At 40.2% G+C, this 18,169-nt stretch overlaps 1 protein-coding gene across 1 annotated transcript in view; it reads left to right on the plus strand.

Annotated features, from left to right (window-relative positions):
• ids (iduronate 2-sulfatase) overlaps nucleotides 1-6,198 on the plus strand; it is a 32,894-nt gene extending 26,696 nt beyond the window's left edge. Inside the window, exons 10-13 of the mRNA XM_033632716.2 lie at nucleotides 2,590-2,706; nucleotides 3,187-3,297; nucleotides 3,509-3,634; nucleotides 3,727-6,198. Of these exons, the coding sequence (XP_033488607.1) occupies nucleotides 2,590-2,706; nucleotides 3,187-3,297; nucleotides 3,509-3,634; nucleotides 3,727-3,807 (435 nt within the window). The 3' untranslated portion in view covers nucleotides 3,808-6,198. The remainder of the gene's footprint in view (nucleotides 1-2,589; nucleotides 2,707-3,186; nucleotides 3,298-3,508; nucleotides 3,635-3,726) is intronic.
• The last annotated feature ends 11,971 nt before the right edge of the window (nucleotides 6,199-18,169 follow it).

Raw genomic sequence — 18,169 nt, forward strand, 5'->3', positions numbered from 1 at the left:
CGATCAGATGTCATTGAGAAGTAACCAAAAGGGCCTAAACTACGCATTGGAGGGATATATTCATCATTTTATTGTTGAGAAGGTCGATGAAAAGCTTAAATTACAAGCCAGTATTTACAGGTCACAGTGTACGCTTGTGAAAGTGCCACTGAAGTTAAGGTTTTTGGCTCAGAATATGAGAAAAGGATAACGGCCTTTTTACCATCTTTACCAAGAGTGTCTCTCTGTTAGTTTGGTGCTACAGTATTTACATTGAATCATTCAGCATAACGTTTGCCAACCTTTGTTATCTCTGCGATTACAGATAAGTTAATGAAGCTAAGCTCCAGAAGTTAACGTTAGCTTAACTAGAGCCCTTTGGACAACAGCTAACAATGATGTACGATCACCAAAGTACAAAACTAGAACACAATAGGCTAATGAACTCCCAGCAAACAAGGTGGCATGATGAACAACGCAGCCAGGAGCTAACGTTTCTTTCCAGCAAAGTGACATTATGTTGCCTCAAACACAATGTTGTCTTACCTTAGAACAGATGTAGACATCTTGTTAATCTTATCCACGTTGAGTTGATGTTGTGGTCTAACGTTACCACAAAACTTTATCCAAAGGAGACACTTTTCTCTGTTGAGATGTGGTTTAAAGTGTAAAAAATACACCTCGTCGCCCAGCCTCTCAGGATACCTTGTGTCGGAGTTGCATGTACCCCATGCACACCGTTTGACCATTTTTAAACCTCAAATCTCAGAAAAAGCTCATAAAACCGAACAAAACTGACTTTCTGTAATGCATTTCAATGAACGTCCAGGCAGAGAATGTCCGAGTGTATGGGATTGGCTATACGCACTGTGATTGGCTCATTGCGTTTGAGGGCAGGACTTAGTCATAGGTCAATTGAACACCACTTTCATGTTTATTAAAACCTAAATGCAATTCCAAAAGTAAAAAGCTCCCGCTAGGCTATAAACAAACTATGAACGCAACATGATTTTTGCCACGTAGGACATACTCCTGGATCAGCATCCCACACTGCGTTCCTGGACCAACATTTCAATCAATTGATAACAGCCCTGTGACATCATCAGTGTGCTGCTCCTACGCTTCTTTCAAAATTCCTGTGCTTCTTCAGAGCTGAACTAAGTTTTCCAAATTAAAATTAGTGCAAATGAACAAAATCCTTATGAACTTTTGCAAGGTTAGCGAGTTAGCCTGCTAAGTAGGTAGGCTAAGATAACAAGTGGACTTGAGCTAGCTTGATAACTAGGTAGTGCTGTGAACATGGTGGTGATCGCAGGTATGAGCTACTGAAAAATTATATCCTTAATCTTTGTTAGCATCTAGCCTATTGGCAAGTTTGCTTGTTAGCATAGCCTGCCTAATTATCAAGATTACTTAGTCTTGCACTAGCTTACAGGAATTTTGTACAGTGTAGATGATTTTGTTTAACCGCAATAACTTCAATTTTGAAAACTTAACTCCAAAGAAGCGCAGGAGTAGCACATTGATGATGTCACAGATGCTATTGGTTGGTTGCGATGTTGGTCTGGGAATGCAGTGTGGGATGATGATCCAGGAACATGTCCCACTTGCCAAAATCACGACGTACTGAAGAACACTACGGTCACATGAACCACCACCATATCAAGACTGTAAATCTGTGTTCGTCGTGGCTCAGCGCGATGACATTCTGTAGTATCATTTAGCCACTTGTTAGCAACCACCTTTTTTAAGACACATAGAGGTTTTAAAGTTCAGGAGTGGGATTTTGATTGGCATTTTATGTTGTAGAAGAAAAAGTGAAAGTCCCTTAATCTTGTGTTAACCACTGACCTTAGTTCAGGCATCTAACCAAAAACCTATTAAAAAACCCCATTGATGGACGTCGGTGGCTAAGTGGATAGAGCAGGCGCCTAGGGGTGGGTACATGTCTGTATGGGTTACGCACTGGTTCTAAGGGTACTATACCGAAAGTGTCTGATAGAAAATACAGCTTTGGTAGTTCCACCACTTTGGTCCAGACTGAAATATCAGTCTCTGACTTACATTTCTGAGGCGGAAATATCAGGAATATCTGACAGCTAAATATGTTCCATTAAGTGAAAAAGATTGCATAAATATCATCAATTTGCTGACAGTGTGACTGCAAAGCCACCATTACTGTCATTTTAACTAAAATCTCAATGAAGTCTAATATCAACATAAATAGAATTAAATCAGCTCATTTAAGAAAGGAACTTCCTGGTATTTATTTTAGAAACAAGTGGGATTCAAAATCAAGCTCAAAATGTAATTCAATCTCTGTAACTTTGAGCTTGTTGAACTTTTGTAATGACATGGAACATGGACTCAACTAATTGGTCTTTAGTTGAGTCCATGTTTTCATGTCATTTTTCTACAAACTGCAGCACAAGAACAGAACTGAGACCTTCAGACTCCTTTTGTACAATGTGTTCAAATGGCCTTGTATTAACATTGGCAAACAAAATGAAGCAAGAAGTAAACACTCCATAAACAGGCCTGACATGAATGTGATATAACAGACTCTGACATTTATATCCTTTACTCTAAGGTCTGTTTTCTTGCTTTCAGGAGGAGTTGTGTACAGAAGGAGATAACTTGGCCTACACCTTCCGACACAGAGAAAGAGGAGTGGATGAGGAAGACATAGCCTTCAGCCAGTACCCTCGACCTGCTGAGACACCACAGGTACGAGACGAGACGGAGTGTTTAGAAAAGCAAATTAAATAGCTTTCATGTGCTGTCTAAAGGTTAAATCATTATTATTTCCTATCGCTCAGAAAGCAGGCATATTCTTTTAATTAATATGTCACACTGTTACTTGTAATGAATGGATTTTGTTGGTGAATATAAAATGTCGAAATTAGTGAAGGTCATGAAAACTGAAGTCATGTTGAATGCCTGTTGTTACGCCGTCGTACTTTGACCCTTCTGCATTATGTGCTTGCTTGTACTAGAGCTGCCAGCAACGAGCGCAGGATCTTTGAATTAACATATTATCCAGATGAGTGCTGCACCTGCTGTAGGTTAATCTCTGTACGGAACAGTTTGGCAGCCTGACATCAGCTCATCGGCCCGGCTCGCAGGATGAGTTGGCAGCTGTAGATTCAACAGCACTGCAGAAAGTTTTCTACGAGATGCTTTTACAGTTCAATGTTCTTATTTTAGGAGAACTCTGACCTCCCTGACCTTAATGACATAAGGATCATGGGTTACTCTCTACGCTCCTGGGACTATAGATACACTCTCTGGCTGGGATTCAACCCCAAAACATTTCAGGTTGGTGTATCACATACCTGCACAGCATGAAAATCATCTCTCTAATATGTGTTTTACTTTTATTCTCCTTTTGTGTGAGTGTATGGGGTTCAGGCTGTGGAGTTATATTTATGATGGATTCATCCATCTTGTCTGGCACAATATGTTGGAGACACTTTCCGTGACAGTAACAGATTATATTTATCTATCATCCATCTGCCTCTCCTTCTAGGTGAATGTCTCAGATGTCCATGCTGGAGAATTGTACATGTTAGCAACTGACCCAGGTCAGGATAAGAACCTCTTCAGTGACTCTGAGCACAGCGTGATGATGAGAAAGTTACCCAGCCTGCCTCTTGTAAGTTTGAATTTAATTTTAGAGATACACCCAATTTCCCCTCATTTATTTATTCATTTACTGACTTGTTTTCTGACTTGTTTGCCGTCCAGACTGTGAGTCTGCAGATGAAAATGAGGCTGCAGCTCCTCTACCTCTCAGCAGGGATGAAAACAAGTAGAAGGAAGGCGTGATGACGAGAATAACACACAACAGATGGACGGATGGAGACAAGTACAAAGGGATGATGGATGGATGAAAAACTTTATCTAGAAAGGGAGAATACCTTGAATGTTTCTTTTAATATAATGCAGACTTGATTTAGTGTTATGTGCCATCACTATTAATCTTTCAGGCTCAGTTCTTCAGGCTAATGTTCCTTGTTAAGAACTCATTGGCAGGCACATTTGGGTTCAACACATGAGCAAAGTGAATAACAAAGCACTTACGCTGTTTCTTTTCAGGAGTTTGTTTTGCTCAGAGAAACATCCATATGTGTGCAGAAACTTCTGATTGGTTTGTCTTGCTGCTGCTAAACTCAGCTTCCAGTGTTTTCCTTGATGTCTGTGAAAACTTGATTCACCTGTGAAAAGAAGGTGTAATTCTAATTTTGCATGACTCCAATTTTAGCAGCCAGTAGACAGAGTTCAGATTATTAATAGAGTTGTTGACATTTTGAGAAATAGACTTGTTGCCTTTCTTTCAGAGAGTTGGATGAGGAGATCAATACCATCTGGGTCGGTTCACCCCAACATCAAAACCAAGTATTTTTTCTGTCACCTATAGTGCTCTTCATCAGTCTGAATTGATTGTTGGAGATATCGGCCGTAGAGATGTCTGCTTTCTCTCCATTATAATAGAACTAGGTAGCACTTGACTTGTGGTGCTCAACGCATCAAAAAAATAGAAAGAAAGACTCAACAGCAATGTCTTTTGCCAGAAAGCATGACCTGGTTATGCACGATAATCCACAGACCTTGATGTGAGCAGTTTCATGTAAAATTCATGAAATATTTTCTATCTACCAAACTACATACACCAACTGTATCACCCCGCAGAAGGAAGCGTGAATCTACTCATGGATGAGAGGCTTGTGCACATGACAGTGTGAGATGTAAACATAATTTTAGGTGGCTCAGTGGTGCTAGATGAGCTGCAGAAGATTCACGCCTCCTTCTGCGGGGTGATACAGTTGGTGGACGTAGTTTGGTAGACAGAAAGAAGTTCTACATTAAATTGCTCACAAGAAGGTCTGTGGATTATCTTTAATAACCGGGTCCTGATTCTGGAAAGAGACATTGCTGTTGAGTTTTTTCACATGTATTTTCCAGGTACTTTGAGCACCACAAGCAGAGTGCCATCTAGTTCCATTATATTAGAGAGGAGGCAGACATCTCTATGGCTGATATTTCCAACACTCGGCAACTCACACCAAAACAATTAAGACTGGAAAAACAGCACCACAGTAAGAGGAAGAATATGTATTTTTGATTTTGAGGTGAACTGTCCCTTTAGCATGTCTAAATTACCCTGCACAGATGTCTGAACAGCTCAACAACTGAACCTTAATTTAGGAAACTCCACTGTCAGCATGAACTCTGACTGTGATGGACACTTGTGATTGGCTATGACAGTACTGCCTTCTCCATGAAAATGATTACATCACATTTTACAAGCCGTTATCTGCTTAGTCTTTTCATCTGGAGGAATATTGAGGGAACCTGAAGAATTAGCCCTTTTGATTAATAGCGACACCAGTTTCTCTTTTTTGGAGCGAGAGCTCGTCAGTGTTCTATTGATCATCCAGTCAGCCTCAGGTGTCGTCTCTTCGCTTTGAAGTAAAACAGCTAAAAGGGACTCTCAGTTTTGTACTGTAGTGTTAAACAATATGACATTTCTATTTGCACTTGATGTCACTTGCAGCTATTTGCCTCCCTCCTTGTAAACAGTCAGTTCAGATCAATTTGTGGACCCAAAATGAAGTGAGTAAAAGCCACCCATAATAATTCAATGCAAATGAAACAGACTGGAGCTACATTTTACTGCTGTTCCAATGCATGAGCATTTTGCGCTGTGGCAATTTAGAAGAAAGCAATTTCAGCTTGAATTTCAGGTCCAACAATGAATGGAGGGGATTCGGTCTGTCAACTTTTATTGTAGGCTGCACTGGCTTCATGTTAATGGGATGCAGATGAATCATGTAATCAATGTGGCTCTATCATATGTCAGGCAAATTCTTAAGATGGAATTGAATTAGCTCATTTTTGTTGTATTTCTTCCCCTGGTGACCTCAGTTTAGTGCTTTAAGTGTTTTGCAGGTGGTTCCTCTAACAATGGGTATAAGCAGTAATATAAACTGTTCTTACAGACACTTAATAACAATGGAAAAAATGAGCTTATCCTTGAGTTAGGTTGCGTCAGAGCAGCTTCAAGCCTGAGCTCCAGTTTTCTGAAGGGAAAATAAAAAATAAATGCTGCAGAAATAATTCAAATCTCAAGCTTGGCAAGGACATGCTGTTAAAATATTTATGTCTGATTCAATAAGTTTGTTAAAAAATAATAAATAGAATATTTTTGCTGCAAAAGTTGACTGTTTTTTTGTAACTTTATCACAACCTCCTCCAGTGTGTTTGTGTCTGTATTCCTGTGTTTGTCCTGCAGAAACAGAGCACGCTTCACAGCCTGTCCACACACTCCACCACTCTGTTGTGATGCATTTTGTACTCACCCACAGCAAACGTGTAAAGCTGCAGAGCAGTGAGGGAGCTCCTCAGGGAGCTCTCCAGTCTATTCTGTGTTTTCTCTCCTTTCTCCCTCTGTCGTTTTCACTCTCTCTTTGGAGCACAGAATGCTCTGCTCCCTGGTGCTTGAAGAATTTGGACCAAACTGAACATTTCCTAATTTGTGCATGATTCCACAGAGTCAATCTGTCCGGGCAACATGAACGGTTAAAAGCCTTGTAATTGCATTTTGAAATATAGTATGAATTCACTCTCATGCTTTTTGAGTTTTTTACCGTTTTCAATTTCTGGGCAATCATGCAGAACATGTGTCGAACTCGGCTTGAAGTGAAGTCTGTATGCTACAAATGAAAAGTCAAAAATTTCCCAAAGACCAGGGAGACATATCTCTCCCCTGCCAATTTCACCTCTGGTAATCATTTCTTCTTTTCATTCCATTTACCTCTCCTTCTCCTCTGCATGAAACATTCATATTTGCCTCATGGGTTGTACATTTTTTTTGTCTATTTGTAGCTGTATCTGTGTAATGGATCGTTGTATGTGAAGTTCGTAGTTTGAAAACATGAAGATGACTCTACTGGCAAAACTACAGTCACTGATTTTTTTTGGCCACCTGGGGGCAGCACACAAACTGTCAACACAACACTGACATATCACCTGGAGCAATATTTTTATGAGTTGCTCCCATGGACATACATAAAGAGAACTGCATACAGTGTTGGAGGCTGGGCCCCATTCATTCCTATGAAAGTTGCTCATACCTTTTTTTTTCCACCAACATGGGACCAGTTCTGTTCTGGTTCCCACACCTAATTATGAACCGTTAAGAGCATTTTGACCAAAAATGAATTGGTTCAAAATCCAAAAAGTTGGTTCTTAGCTGGAACCAAAAAAATAGCAGGTTTTCCTTGACTTGAAGTGCAAATCGTAATGACATCAGTGGCTGTGTCATATTTGACACAGTTGGAAAGAGAGGATGCAGAAGTCAAGTGAGACATTATCAGACAAAGGAGCTAACGGTGGTCTTATTGATAGTTGGGTAATGCTTGTTTTTGGAGTAAAAACAAATATCTGTCAAAAGATCAAAACTTTGCAGGTAATCCATGTAATCCTTGATATTTTTTTTTTTTTACTTCTGTTGTGCATTGTGCAACACCTCTGTTGATGGCACATCCTTAATTACAATGGCTCTGTGCAAAACTGGTGGAAATGCTGGCTGCTTTGCTGGATAGCACCAAGAATCCTGAATCTTGAAGATTCCAAGCTGATTTGGTAGGAAAGGTGTTTCAGTGGCGCTTGAAGCCATATAAGTTCAACTACTGTGGTAAAATTACCTGAATTGGGCCCATCAAGCAGGCCAAGCCAGTTACTTGGGGTTTAGCCCTCAGCTAACTTGAATGGGGATATAATGATTTAACCATGTGGTTCCTCTAGATTTTAAAATGTTGTTGGACCAAGTGAATCCAATCCTGATGGAGAAATAAGGTGTTTGCGGAGGTTGTGATGCTCAAAGTCTGGTGTCTTTCCTGAGGGCCTGGTTGTTCCCTGTTCTGTTTGTATCCTGCACAAGGATGATGCAATACACATTTCTGCCTCCACTTTTCATGCTATTCTGCTAATATTAAGTTGGCAGAGGTAATGTCATGTGCAAAATAAGGTTGTAACAATGGCAGAGAAGAAAATGTGTATGTAAATGATGCATAGTTTTAAATATATGCTGCTCAAAAAAATTAAGGGAACACTTTAATTACACATCAGGTCTTGAACAAATTATTCAAGTTGAAAATCTTTACTGATGCACATTGTATAATTTGTTGAGAACAAAATGAAGTAACAAAGGTCAGTGGAAACCAAAATCATCAACCCACTGAGGGCTGGATTCATAGTGTCCAGGGGGATCTCCTCCCAGATCTGTACAGGGTATCAGTGAGCTCCTGGACTGTCTGTGGCGGTACTTAGTGGCATCAGATGCACCTATACATAACGTACCATAGGCGCTCAATTAGATTTAGGTCATGGGAATGAGAGGACCAATCAATGGCATCAATGCCTTCATCATTCAGGAACTGCCTACACACTCTGACCACATGAGTCTGGACATTGTCCTGCACGAGGAGGAACCCAGGGCCCACTGCACCAGCGTAAGGTCTGACAGTTGCTCTGAGGATTTCATCCCGGTACCTAACGGCAGTTAGGGTACTGTTGGCTATGGCATAGAGGTCTGTGTGAATCTCCAATGATATGCTTCCCCTGAAGATCTCTGACCCACTGCCAAAACAGTCATGCTGGATGATGTTACAGGCAGCATAACGTTCACCACAGCATCTCTAGACTGTCACACCTGTCATGTGCTCAGTGTGAACCTGCTCTCATCTGTGAAGAGAATGGGGCACCAGTGGCAGACCTGCAAATTCTGGTGTTCTCCGGCAAATGCCAATCGAGCTGTGTGGTGCTGGGCTGTGAGCACAGGTCCCACTAAAGGACGTTGGGCCTTCATACCACCCTCATGGAGTCTGTTTCTGACAGTTTGGTCAGAAGCATGCACACCAGTCTGCTGGAGGTCATTTTGTAGGGCATTTGCAGTGCACCTCCTGTTTGTCCTCGCACAAAGGAACAGAGGAACATATCCAGCACCTTTTTCCTTTGTTTATACCAGCAGAGCAACATTAGCTGCTTTGGTCTCCACCATCCTCATGGAAACATCTGGCTCCTCAGCTGCTAAATGCTAAACTATGTTCACCAGCTAGTTGCTGATTTTTTTTGCCTTTTGTTGCTGAGCAGGTGGTGCACAGTGGATTTATCAGAGCTTTCTCAGTCTGAGTTGCATGGTCATGTTTCAAAATGAAGGTCTGAGCAAGTGCAGCTGTAACTGCTCTCTCCTCCTCTGCCTGTATTCATGTCAGCCCATATTTCTGCCTCAGTGGTTTTATCAGATCAATATTTATCATCACAAGCAGTGATCTCTGACCGCGATCAAATTGATCTAATAGCAATTACATTACTGTTTACCTGCTGTTCTTTCCCTCCGTTCATCTGCTGCTGCCCTTTCTTTTTCTCGCTCTGTTTTACCTGCTCCTTCCCTCCACTGCACTCTGTCTTTGTCTCACTCGCATCGTCTATCATTATGTTTCATACACTGGTAATCGCATTACCGCTATGGGCTCATATTCTGGCAGGTCACGCTGCCTTTCTGTTAACGTTGCCGACATACACAATTACATTAGAGAGAGGGAGAGAGTATGTGTGTAAAAAGGGCTTAGCTCAGCTGCATCATGACTAGGGTTCGTCTCAAGGGTGTGTGTGTGTGTGTGTGTGTGTGTGTGTGTGTGTGTGTGTGTATTGTGTGTGCATGAATCCAGGAATAGTAAACAAACTGTAGTATACTCTGCCTCCCAAGGACTTGAAGAAGTGGTTTCAGAGTATTTCTCAGAGGAGCTGTTTCTCACCAGAAATTCTCCTCAACGGCCAAATTAATTTTGTAGACTCGGCTGTCTTCTTCTTTTGAGGCGGCTAAGCTGCTTACAGTCTACCCAGTTTTACATCATAGAGACATTGTAGGAAAGTTATAGTAAGCTGTGGCTGGTGGTTAGTTTAGTGTGGCTGCCAAATGCTCCACTATGTTCTATAGTCTCTAACTGTGTCTGCTTGGTGCTGAGCAGGTAGTGATCAGTGGATATATCAAAGCTTTTTTTTTTTTTTTTTTTTTTAACTACAAACAGCTGGCAGCTGCAGTCAGAATTATCATTCTTATGACTGTAAGGAGTTTGGTGACAGTGGTCTCATCAGCCTTCACAGCTGAAAACACCTGTGTACAGACACTTAAAACCAGCTGTGTGTTGAGGGGCACTTGGGCAGTCTGACGTTTGTTTAGACCCCTGAAAAATCAATAGGGGAGACCGGGGTTGGTTGGCACACTATTCACTCTCTGCTGTATTTCTCTGAAATTATTTATGTCAGAATATTCAAACCCCCAGCAAATTACAGGTTAAACTCCCAGCGACAAGGAAAAGTTTTAATGTACAGAACTGTTTTATAAAATTAATGATTTAAGTCGTGTTGTGCATTTGTACCAACCACCCCAGCATGGATTGGTTGTCACAATGTTAAAATGCTATAGCTACAAAAAAATGAAGCAACTCATAGAAACAATCTGAACATTTAATTCAAACAAGAACCAGAAAATTTGCTTGATATCAGACAAAGTCGTCAACTTATTAACACTCTGTTTCCATCTTCAGTCTGACATTGTGTCCACTCTGATTTCAATTGGAGGGGGATTCAGTTTTCTCTGACCAACATATACGCCTGAGTCTAATGTCACACACTGACGCGTAGCCATGCCAACAAAGTGGCTTTTCCATTTATTTTAAAAGTGGAAACAGTAAAAACAAAAGTCAAAACAAAACAAACTTTAGATATTGAGAAGACATGTTGACAGCAGAGTCTATCTTTTCTTCAGTGCTCGCCATTGTTGTTATTACTCCTCAGTGGTTCCAGCAACACTTGACAATACCTTGAAAATAGCGTTAGTCCTGCCTGTGGCGCTGAATGACTAATGGAGTCCTGCGACGGCGCACATTGGTCATTTTTTTTATTCTATCCAAGAAACCGCTATATCAATGCCAGATGAATCAGTCAACTAGAACTCGGTGGAGTGAGCGGATTCAGAAGTGTGAAACAGACTGTAGCTGTGACAGCTACCCAAAAGTGAATCCAAAACATCTCAATCACCACCTGATGGCTGGCTGCAGATTAGCCCATAAACCCTGGACTAAAAGCTTTCAGCACACATCAAATATTTTCTGACATATTAGGTAGTTCTTATCACACTGATATTTGTTCAAGCGTTCTTTTTTTATATAAGTTTGGTTTTAATTAGTTATTTGATACAAAAAAAGGGGCTGTGACGACATGATTGACAGCTTTGTGTGCTAGTCGGTGCGTTTGCATTCGGTAGCACTGCTCGCAGACCGCTGCTTGGTCTGTTTGGTCGGATGGGTGTATGGGAGGAAACTTGATACTAAGACTGCTACTTCACAGTCTCTGGCTTCACATGCAACATCAGTGCAAGATGGCAGCAGGCCTCTCGGGATGTTTTGGCCTCATTTTTGTACAATTGAAGAGAGTGGAGACGCGTTGTCCATTGTTATATACAGTCTATGGTCTGGAACGCAACAACCAGAAAACATGAACATTTAATAGAATATCAGCCCATTTTCAGTCTATACATTTTTAAGCAATGTAGGAAGGTCTAATTACTTTGACAAAATGGGTTTGAAACCATCAAAACATCTCATCAAAATACACATTATATTCATGTCAAATTTACATGTGCCAATCAATCAATTTGTCCCAACTTTGTGATGAAATTATGTTAGTCAGCTACCATCACTCATCAGACTTTAAAATCTTATATCAAAATTTAGCTGATTCCCATGTTTATTTACCAAAAAAAGGTTGGTAACGTCCAGAAGTTTTAACACAGTAGATGATTGCAGGTGAAGAAAACAAACATTTTGATTTTGCATTTTTGCTTCAGTGACTTTCAAAGGACCAGAAAATAGCAGTGTGCCAACCAGCCCCTGTCTCCCCTACCACAAATACACGATGTCATCACCTTTGTTAGCAGCATATTGTGTTGTTTAGTCCTGTGCAGTAAGCCAGTGTGTTTTATCTCTCCAAACACACCTTTGCTTCTCTGCTCCCCCGTCTTCTCTGGCCCACAGTGCAGACATCTGCATCTCCAGAGCACGTGGAGCATCAAGGAAGCAGCCAATTAGAAATCAGACAAGATGTGATATGTTGGCTGCCAATGTGAAGCCAGTTTAATCAGGAGTCATTCAATTAGAGCTGACGAGCTCTTCCCTCGTTAGCGGCTTCTGGAGCTGTGAACCGCAGAGCTGAATAGAAAGCCCCGTTAGAACAAATCACTTTTACAGTGGTTAGCATGGTTGCTTGAACCTGACACTGACTGGGGCCTTTCTGTGGGAGTTTGCATGTTCTCTGTGGGACTGTGTGGGTTTAACCCAGGGTGCTCTGGTTTCCTCCCACAGCCCATAAACATGCAGGTCAGCTGTTGACTTTAAACAACCCTGTAAGTGTGAATAGCTGTCTGTCTGTGTCAGTCCTGTGACATAGTGATGACCTGTCCAGGGTGTTACCCGCCTCTCACCCACCGTCTGCTGGGATTGGCTCCATTTTCTCCTGTGACCCTCTAAAGGATAAGCAGGTTTAGCTAATGGATGATGGACTTTTAAACATGTGGCACAGAGTGAGGGGCACTCTATTAAAATTGCCACTCTGCTCATTGAGAAAGGCGAGGGAATTAATTTTCTGATTGAGTTTCTTTTAATGAAGTTGAATGGATATAATCAGTTGTTTGGTGGCTGCTGCTGAGGGAAACCTGTGGTTTTAAAATTGGGGTAGAATAAAATGCATTTTCACTGGAATTTCAATTATAGCACAAACAGGCCACTGTTAGGAGAATGAGAGTAAAACATAATTAGAATAATCAATGTTTTAAATACTAAAGTGTTGCCTTGGTCAGTCGTGCTCTAACCTTTTATACTTACAGCATCACACGAAGGTAAAAGTGCTGTTTTGTTGTCATTACATCTCAGACTACTAACCTGTAAGATGATTTCATAAGGTCGCCCATTTGTTTAACATTAAAGGTTACATTCATTGTTTTCCCGTTTCTCAGTCTCCATCTGATTACAGTTACAGTTTGCTTTACACCTACTGATGTCCTTTTGTCTAGTCTGTAGTACAGTTTTCAAAACTCAACCCAGTTAGCACAACATCCATCTGTCGTGACCACACAACTAACAGATTTCATGTTGTTTTCTCTAAATATACAGTCAATTAACAAGTTTCTAAAATGCTTAAATTTGTGTTCGTACCCAGCACTGAAATTATGGATATTTCTCGTCTTATTTAGAAATGCTTGTACACAGCATGTCAGAAATGAAAAACCTAATGTTCAAAACCTTGAATACAGTACACAGCCTCGACTGCTGCTACAACAGCAGATTAAAGCTACACTGACACATCTGATAACAGTTTTAAAAGAACAGCTCACTGAGTCATTGAGAAAAAAATGATTTAGATCAACCACGACTAATTTCAATCTCAGTCTGAGTCGTAGCCAGGTGTTTAATTTCTTTCATTTACATGGACGTAAACAGGAAGAAGGGAAGTTTTGGCTGAATAAGTTTAACACAGAGTAGATTGTATAGATTAGAACAGGACTGTCTGAAGCTGTGCATCTGTCATAACTCAATAGTTCATATGCTTATGATGACAACATTTCACACCAATATCTAGCAAATTAAAATGATGAAGTGATATTTTATGTCCAAAAGGTCAAAGGTCAACTTCACTGTGACATCATAATGTTGTCTGGCTATAATTCAACGTCACATCTTGACAAAAAAAAAAAAAAAAAAAAAAAGGTCACATCTTGACACTGTGCTGACTGTATAGATCTGTGCTGCAGCAGCACTGCAGCAGCATCCATATTTGAAGCATCATCATCTGTCATGGGTGCATGAGTCTGGACAGACATGGATATAAACTGCATCTACAACTTGACTGGTTTGCAGGAATGTACAACCGTGAGGTGGCAAGTCTAGTTTTCCTTTTTCTTTTTTTAAATTCAGATAGTGTGTAAGAATTTAATATGGGAATGGATAACAAGCTTCTTACGACTTTAAAACTCTGTCAGCGTGTTGCGGCTGCCCAACCAGACAGCTCACAAAGGGGAAAACTTGCACATCGGCCGCCTTGATCCCAGCGCCAGTCCACATTCACAAGTCAGTAATGGCAGTGTGCATGAGCTTCAAGTGCTCATGCTACATTAGCTGTGTTTCTATCCAGCTGTCTAAACACTGTTTTTAAACGAATAAATCCAGTGTGTTTTAGCTGAGCTGTTGAGTGGATGTGGAGACGCAATCATTGCACACTCACAGCAATTTTAATAGTTGGCGATGGTGATGTTAAAGTCATCACAATCTTCTCGTCCTGTGCGTTCATGGTTTCAACTGCAGTGTTACTACTCAGGTCAGATTTCCCATTGGGGTTAGTACACACTTATGGCTGCAATATGTGTGTGTCTGTACATTTCAGCCTCTGTGGATGTGTGTGTGTGTGTGTGTGATGCGATGCTGAAGCATATCTCTGAGAGCTTATTTGACTGCATGGTTACCTATAGCAATTAAACCTATAAATCTAAGCTGTCAGTGTGTTGGCTCTACACCAAGGACACACACACACACACACACACACACGCACACATTCAGCTAATGTCTCAGGGTCTGCAAATAGGCTTTCCACCTCCTTACTCATTTCGGGAAATACTTAATTAGACAGGATTTATGTCTCCCAGAAAATGCAGCCTTTAATTTGGACTTTAACACAACACTCCTTGTCCGTCCTCTGTCTTTATTCCGCTCATTTCTCTCACACACTCTCAAGTCCATTGAGCTCTTTTCCCACCGTCTCTCTTACTTTCTCAAGACGCACGGCCTTCTTCGCCCCTCTTGAATTCTAATGTGCGGCTATATTCAATGAATTAATCATGCATGGCCAAGTAGGCTAATAGTTGCTATGATGTAGAAATAAGAGTCCATTAGTGTTAATAAGAAGACTAGCTTGGCTCTTATAATGTAATAATACATCAAAGCCACTCAAAGGCAAGAGTCTTATTTATAAAAGAATCTGGTAGAGTGAAAAATCGGAGAGATTTCATTCATTAAGAAAAATCATATTATAAGAGTGCACGATATGGTGTTTGTATCAACTTTAGATCATTCCCCCTGCTTTCTCTCTTTACCTTTACTGAATAACAAACCTTATAATGCAACATGAGAGCACAGGTTTTGTTTTCTTGTGAATTTAAAAACATTGTGTGCTTGGAAAAAGCTCATCATGAGTCCAGATCTTTATAAAAGACATATACAGCCCAGTAAAGTACGGCATTTTAAAAAAAGACACAAGTAAGAGCAGCAGGAGCACTGGTTCAAACAGATTTTAATCCATATTTTAGAGACATTAAATATTTAAAAACAATGGAACTGCATCACAACTTCTGATCATCACATAGAACAACTTCATTATAAAAAGAACCATATAAAAGGCCCAAAGATAGCACTGATAGAAACAGAAAAACAGCCGAAGTTGTGCAACACATTTAAAAATACAATGCGATCCATGATGTGTTCTCATGTGTTGGGTTTGTAGAAATCTTTACAATGTTGCGTTTAGCCTGCGATGTACATCAGAGCCACACACAGAGATCTGTCAGGCTGTCAGAGGCACCGTGCTGCGGCCTCTCTCACAACCACCAACGTCTATTGGGAGGCCCAACACTCGCTGTGTACAGTAGGCACCATGCAGCATTTCAACATCAATTAATGCCGCATGAAAATTGATTCTGTTGTGTAATTGTAATAAGCAAAGTAGATTAAGATTCACCAGTACAAGTTTATGATTAAGGCTGTCTTTGTTGGAAAAAATCAGACCCACTGATGGGGGAAGTGCTTCGTTTAAAAACAGCTACATTTTGCACTTTTACAGATTAGTTTGGACAAAACTCAGAGTTGTGGTGTTAACTGACCTCTACATCACCACTGAGACCAGCTGACAGTTCTCCACTGCAGGGAACACATGGACTGAAACCACCAAAGTGCTCAGAGTCAACACAGCTTTTTAAAACTTCCTTGGTTTATCGGTTGTTTTGGGCCATTTTGAATCCCTGCATGATTTAACAGTGTTGTGTCCCAGGAGGGTTACAATAATAGCTATTACAAAATAACTGCACATGAGAGAGTGAAACCATCAAAGCAACCTTGGTGGAGGTTAGCATGGTTTCAGAGGGAATATTACTGGTTGACTTGTAAAATGACACAGCTTTAGAGTTTTCCTATTTACTGTAAAACTGATACACTTGGTTATGTTAGCTGAAAAATAATCTCTTTTACTAACCTACTGATAAGGTTTCATTAAGATGATTTGTAGCTTTGACCTCTGTATGGCCACTACTTTCTGTTTACAACTGCATTACCTTCTACAATATTTTTGTATCAACTACAATACAAAGTTTCTGTGAGAGAAATTGTGCTTATTTGCTTTCTTTCTCAGAATAAGAAAAGTTTGATACCACTCTCATGTCTGTACGTTAAATATGAAGCTGGAGCCCAACAATGCACAATATGCGGCTACCTTTATACCCAGGAAGTCAAATTTTGGGTTCATGTGCCACTGAGCAACTTTGAAAGAAATGAACGGGAACCCACCTCCAACACTGTATCCAGTTCTCTTTATACAGCCACGGTTTCCTGTCTTTATGCTAAGCTAGGCTAACAACCTCCTTGCGCTAGGTCCATACATAACACACAGACATGAGAGCGATATCGATTTCCTTTTATTTCCCAAAATGAGGAACTATTCCTGTAAATGTATTGTTCTGAGCAATAAATAAACACAGATGTACAGTAAATTGTTTGCAGAACTTAGCTGTCAAACTGCTGTAGGCTTGCTCTATTACAGCTAAAGATATGAATTGGTAGGTTTTGCTCAGTAGTAACTTGAAAGGAGCTAATGAGAGTTACTACACAATTAAGCATACATTTTAAAAGATGGTGCAACATGTTAGCAGTTATTCTGTAGCACTGACCTGTGTGGTAGTGACAGCCTATTAATGTCTCCCTCCAGTGACCCCAACAGATGATAATGTTTTGGATAAATAGAGACTGATCTCTTTCTGATATTTATTTCTAACATTGTTGAATGACTCTGACGGTACAGCTGAGGACAATCGAATGAACAAAAACAAAAACAAAAAAAAAAAACAAGAAGAAAAAAGCAGCTCTCTGGTAGATTACAAGAATTTGAAGAAAAGAAAAAACAACTCTCTTATCCTGATAATTACTGCTAGTTCATTTACTGTATGAGGCAGTTTTGGCAATTTTTCTAAGCAATCAAAGTGTATCTGTGATTTTCTGAAATGCAAACAAATACTAGAGACACTCATCACTACTGGAGAGATTATCAATGTATTATCGGCTTGTAACCATCTGTTGTCAAAAAATAAATCAGTCTATTTAGCTCTCTATTGTAATCACACCAACAGCGACGTCGTTTCTGTCACTGCTGCTTTTGATAAACAAGTTGACAACTGTGATAATGTAACAGGAGCTAATGAGATATTTAATAAGATGTCAGCAGAATAAAAGGCCATGCTGAGGCAGTCTGCGCCCGAAATGTCTCAGAATATACCGACACACTGACGTTGCATATAGTCAACAGAAGTGTTGCATGAGTTCAACATTTACCGTAGCCGTCATGTGACATGTAGCATAGTGGGATGAACCCCATGTTCCCCATGATGTCACCAATGCAATGTTTTTGACATTTTACAGCATATTATTGTATAACTATATTGTACCGCTGCATATAATCAAAATAAGGACCATTGTGTGAAATGAACAATAACCATACAGCAACATCACTGTTTCACCATAAAACAAAACGACACCGAACATCATTGAATTGGACTGAGCAACACTGTGGATCAACTATTGACTGGTAACGACTGAGGCCTAACAGAAACAGTTTGTGGGCTTTGTTTGTTGGCTATTGTAGAAGTTCATTGGCTCATTGGGACACTGCTAATTTGGCTTTGCGACTTCAAAAAAATAAATAAAATAAAGAAAAAAAAACTTTAAAAGGCATTTTTATTTAACAACAGGGAGTGGAGTTTGGACTGTTATCCAAAATGTTAAATAGTAAACATTTTCAGGCTTTCAGATGAAGA

Source organism: Epinephelus lanceolatus, chromosome 7 (assembly GCF_041903045.1).
Source record: "Epinephelus lanceolatus isolate andai-2023 chromosome 7, ASM4190304v1, whole genome shotgun sequence".
Lineage (NCBI taxonomy): Eukaryota > Metazoa > Chordata > Actinopteri > Perciformes > Serranidae > Epinephelus > Epinephelus lanceolatus.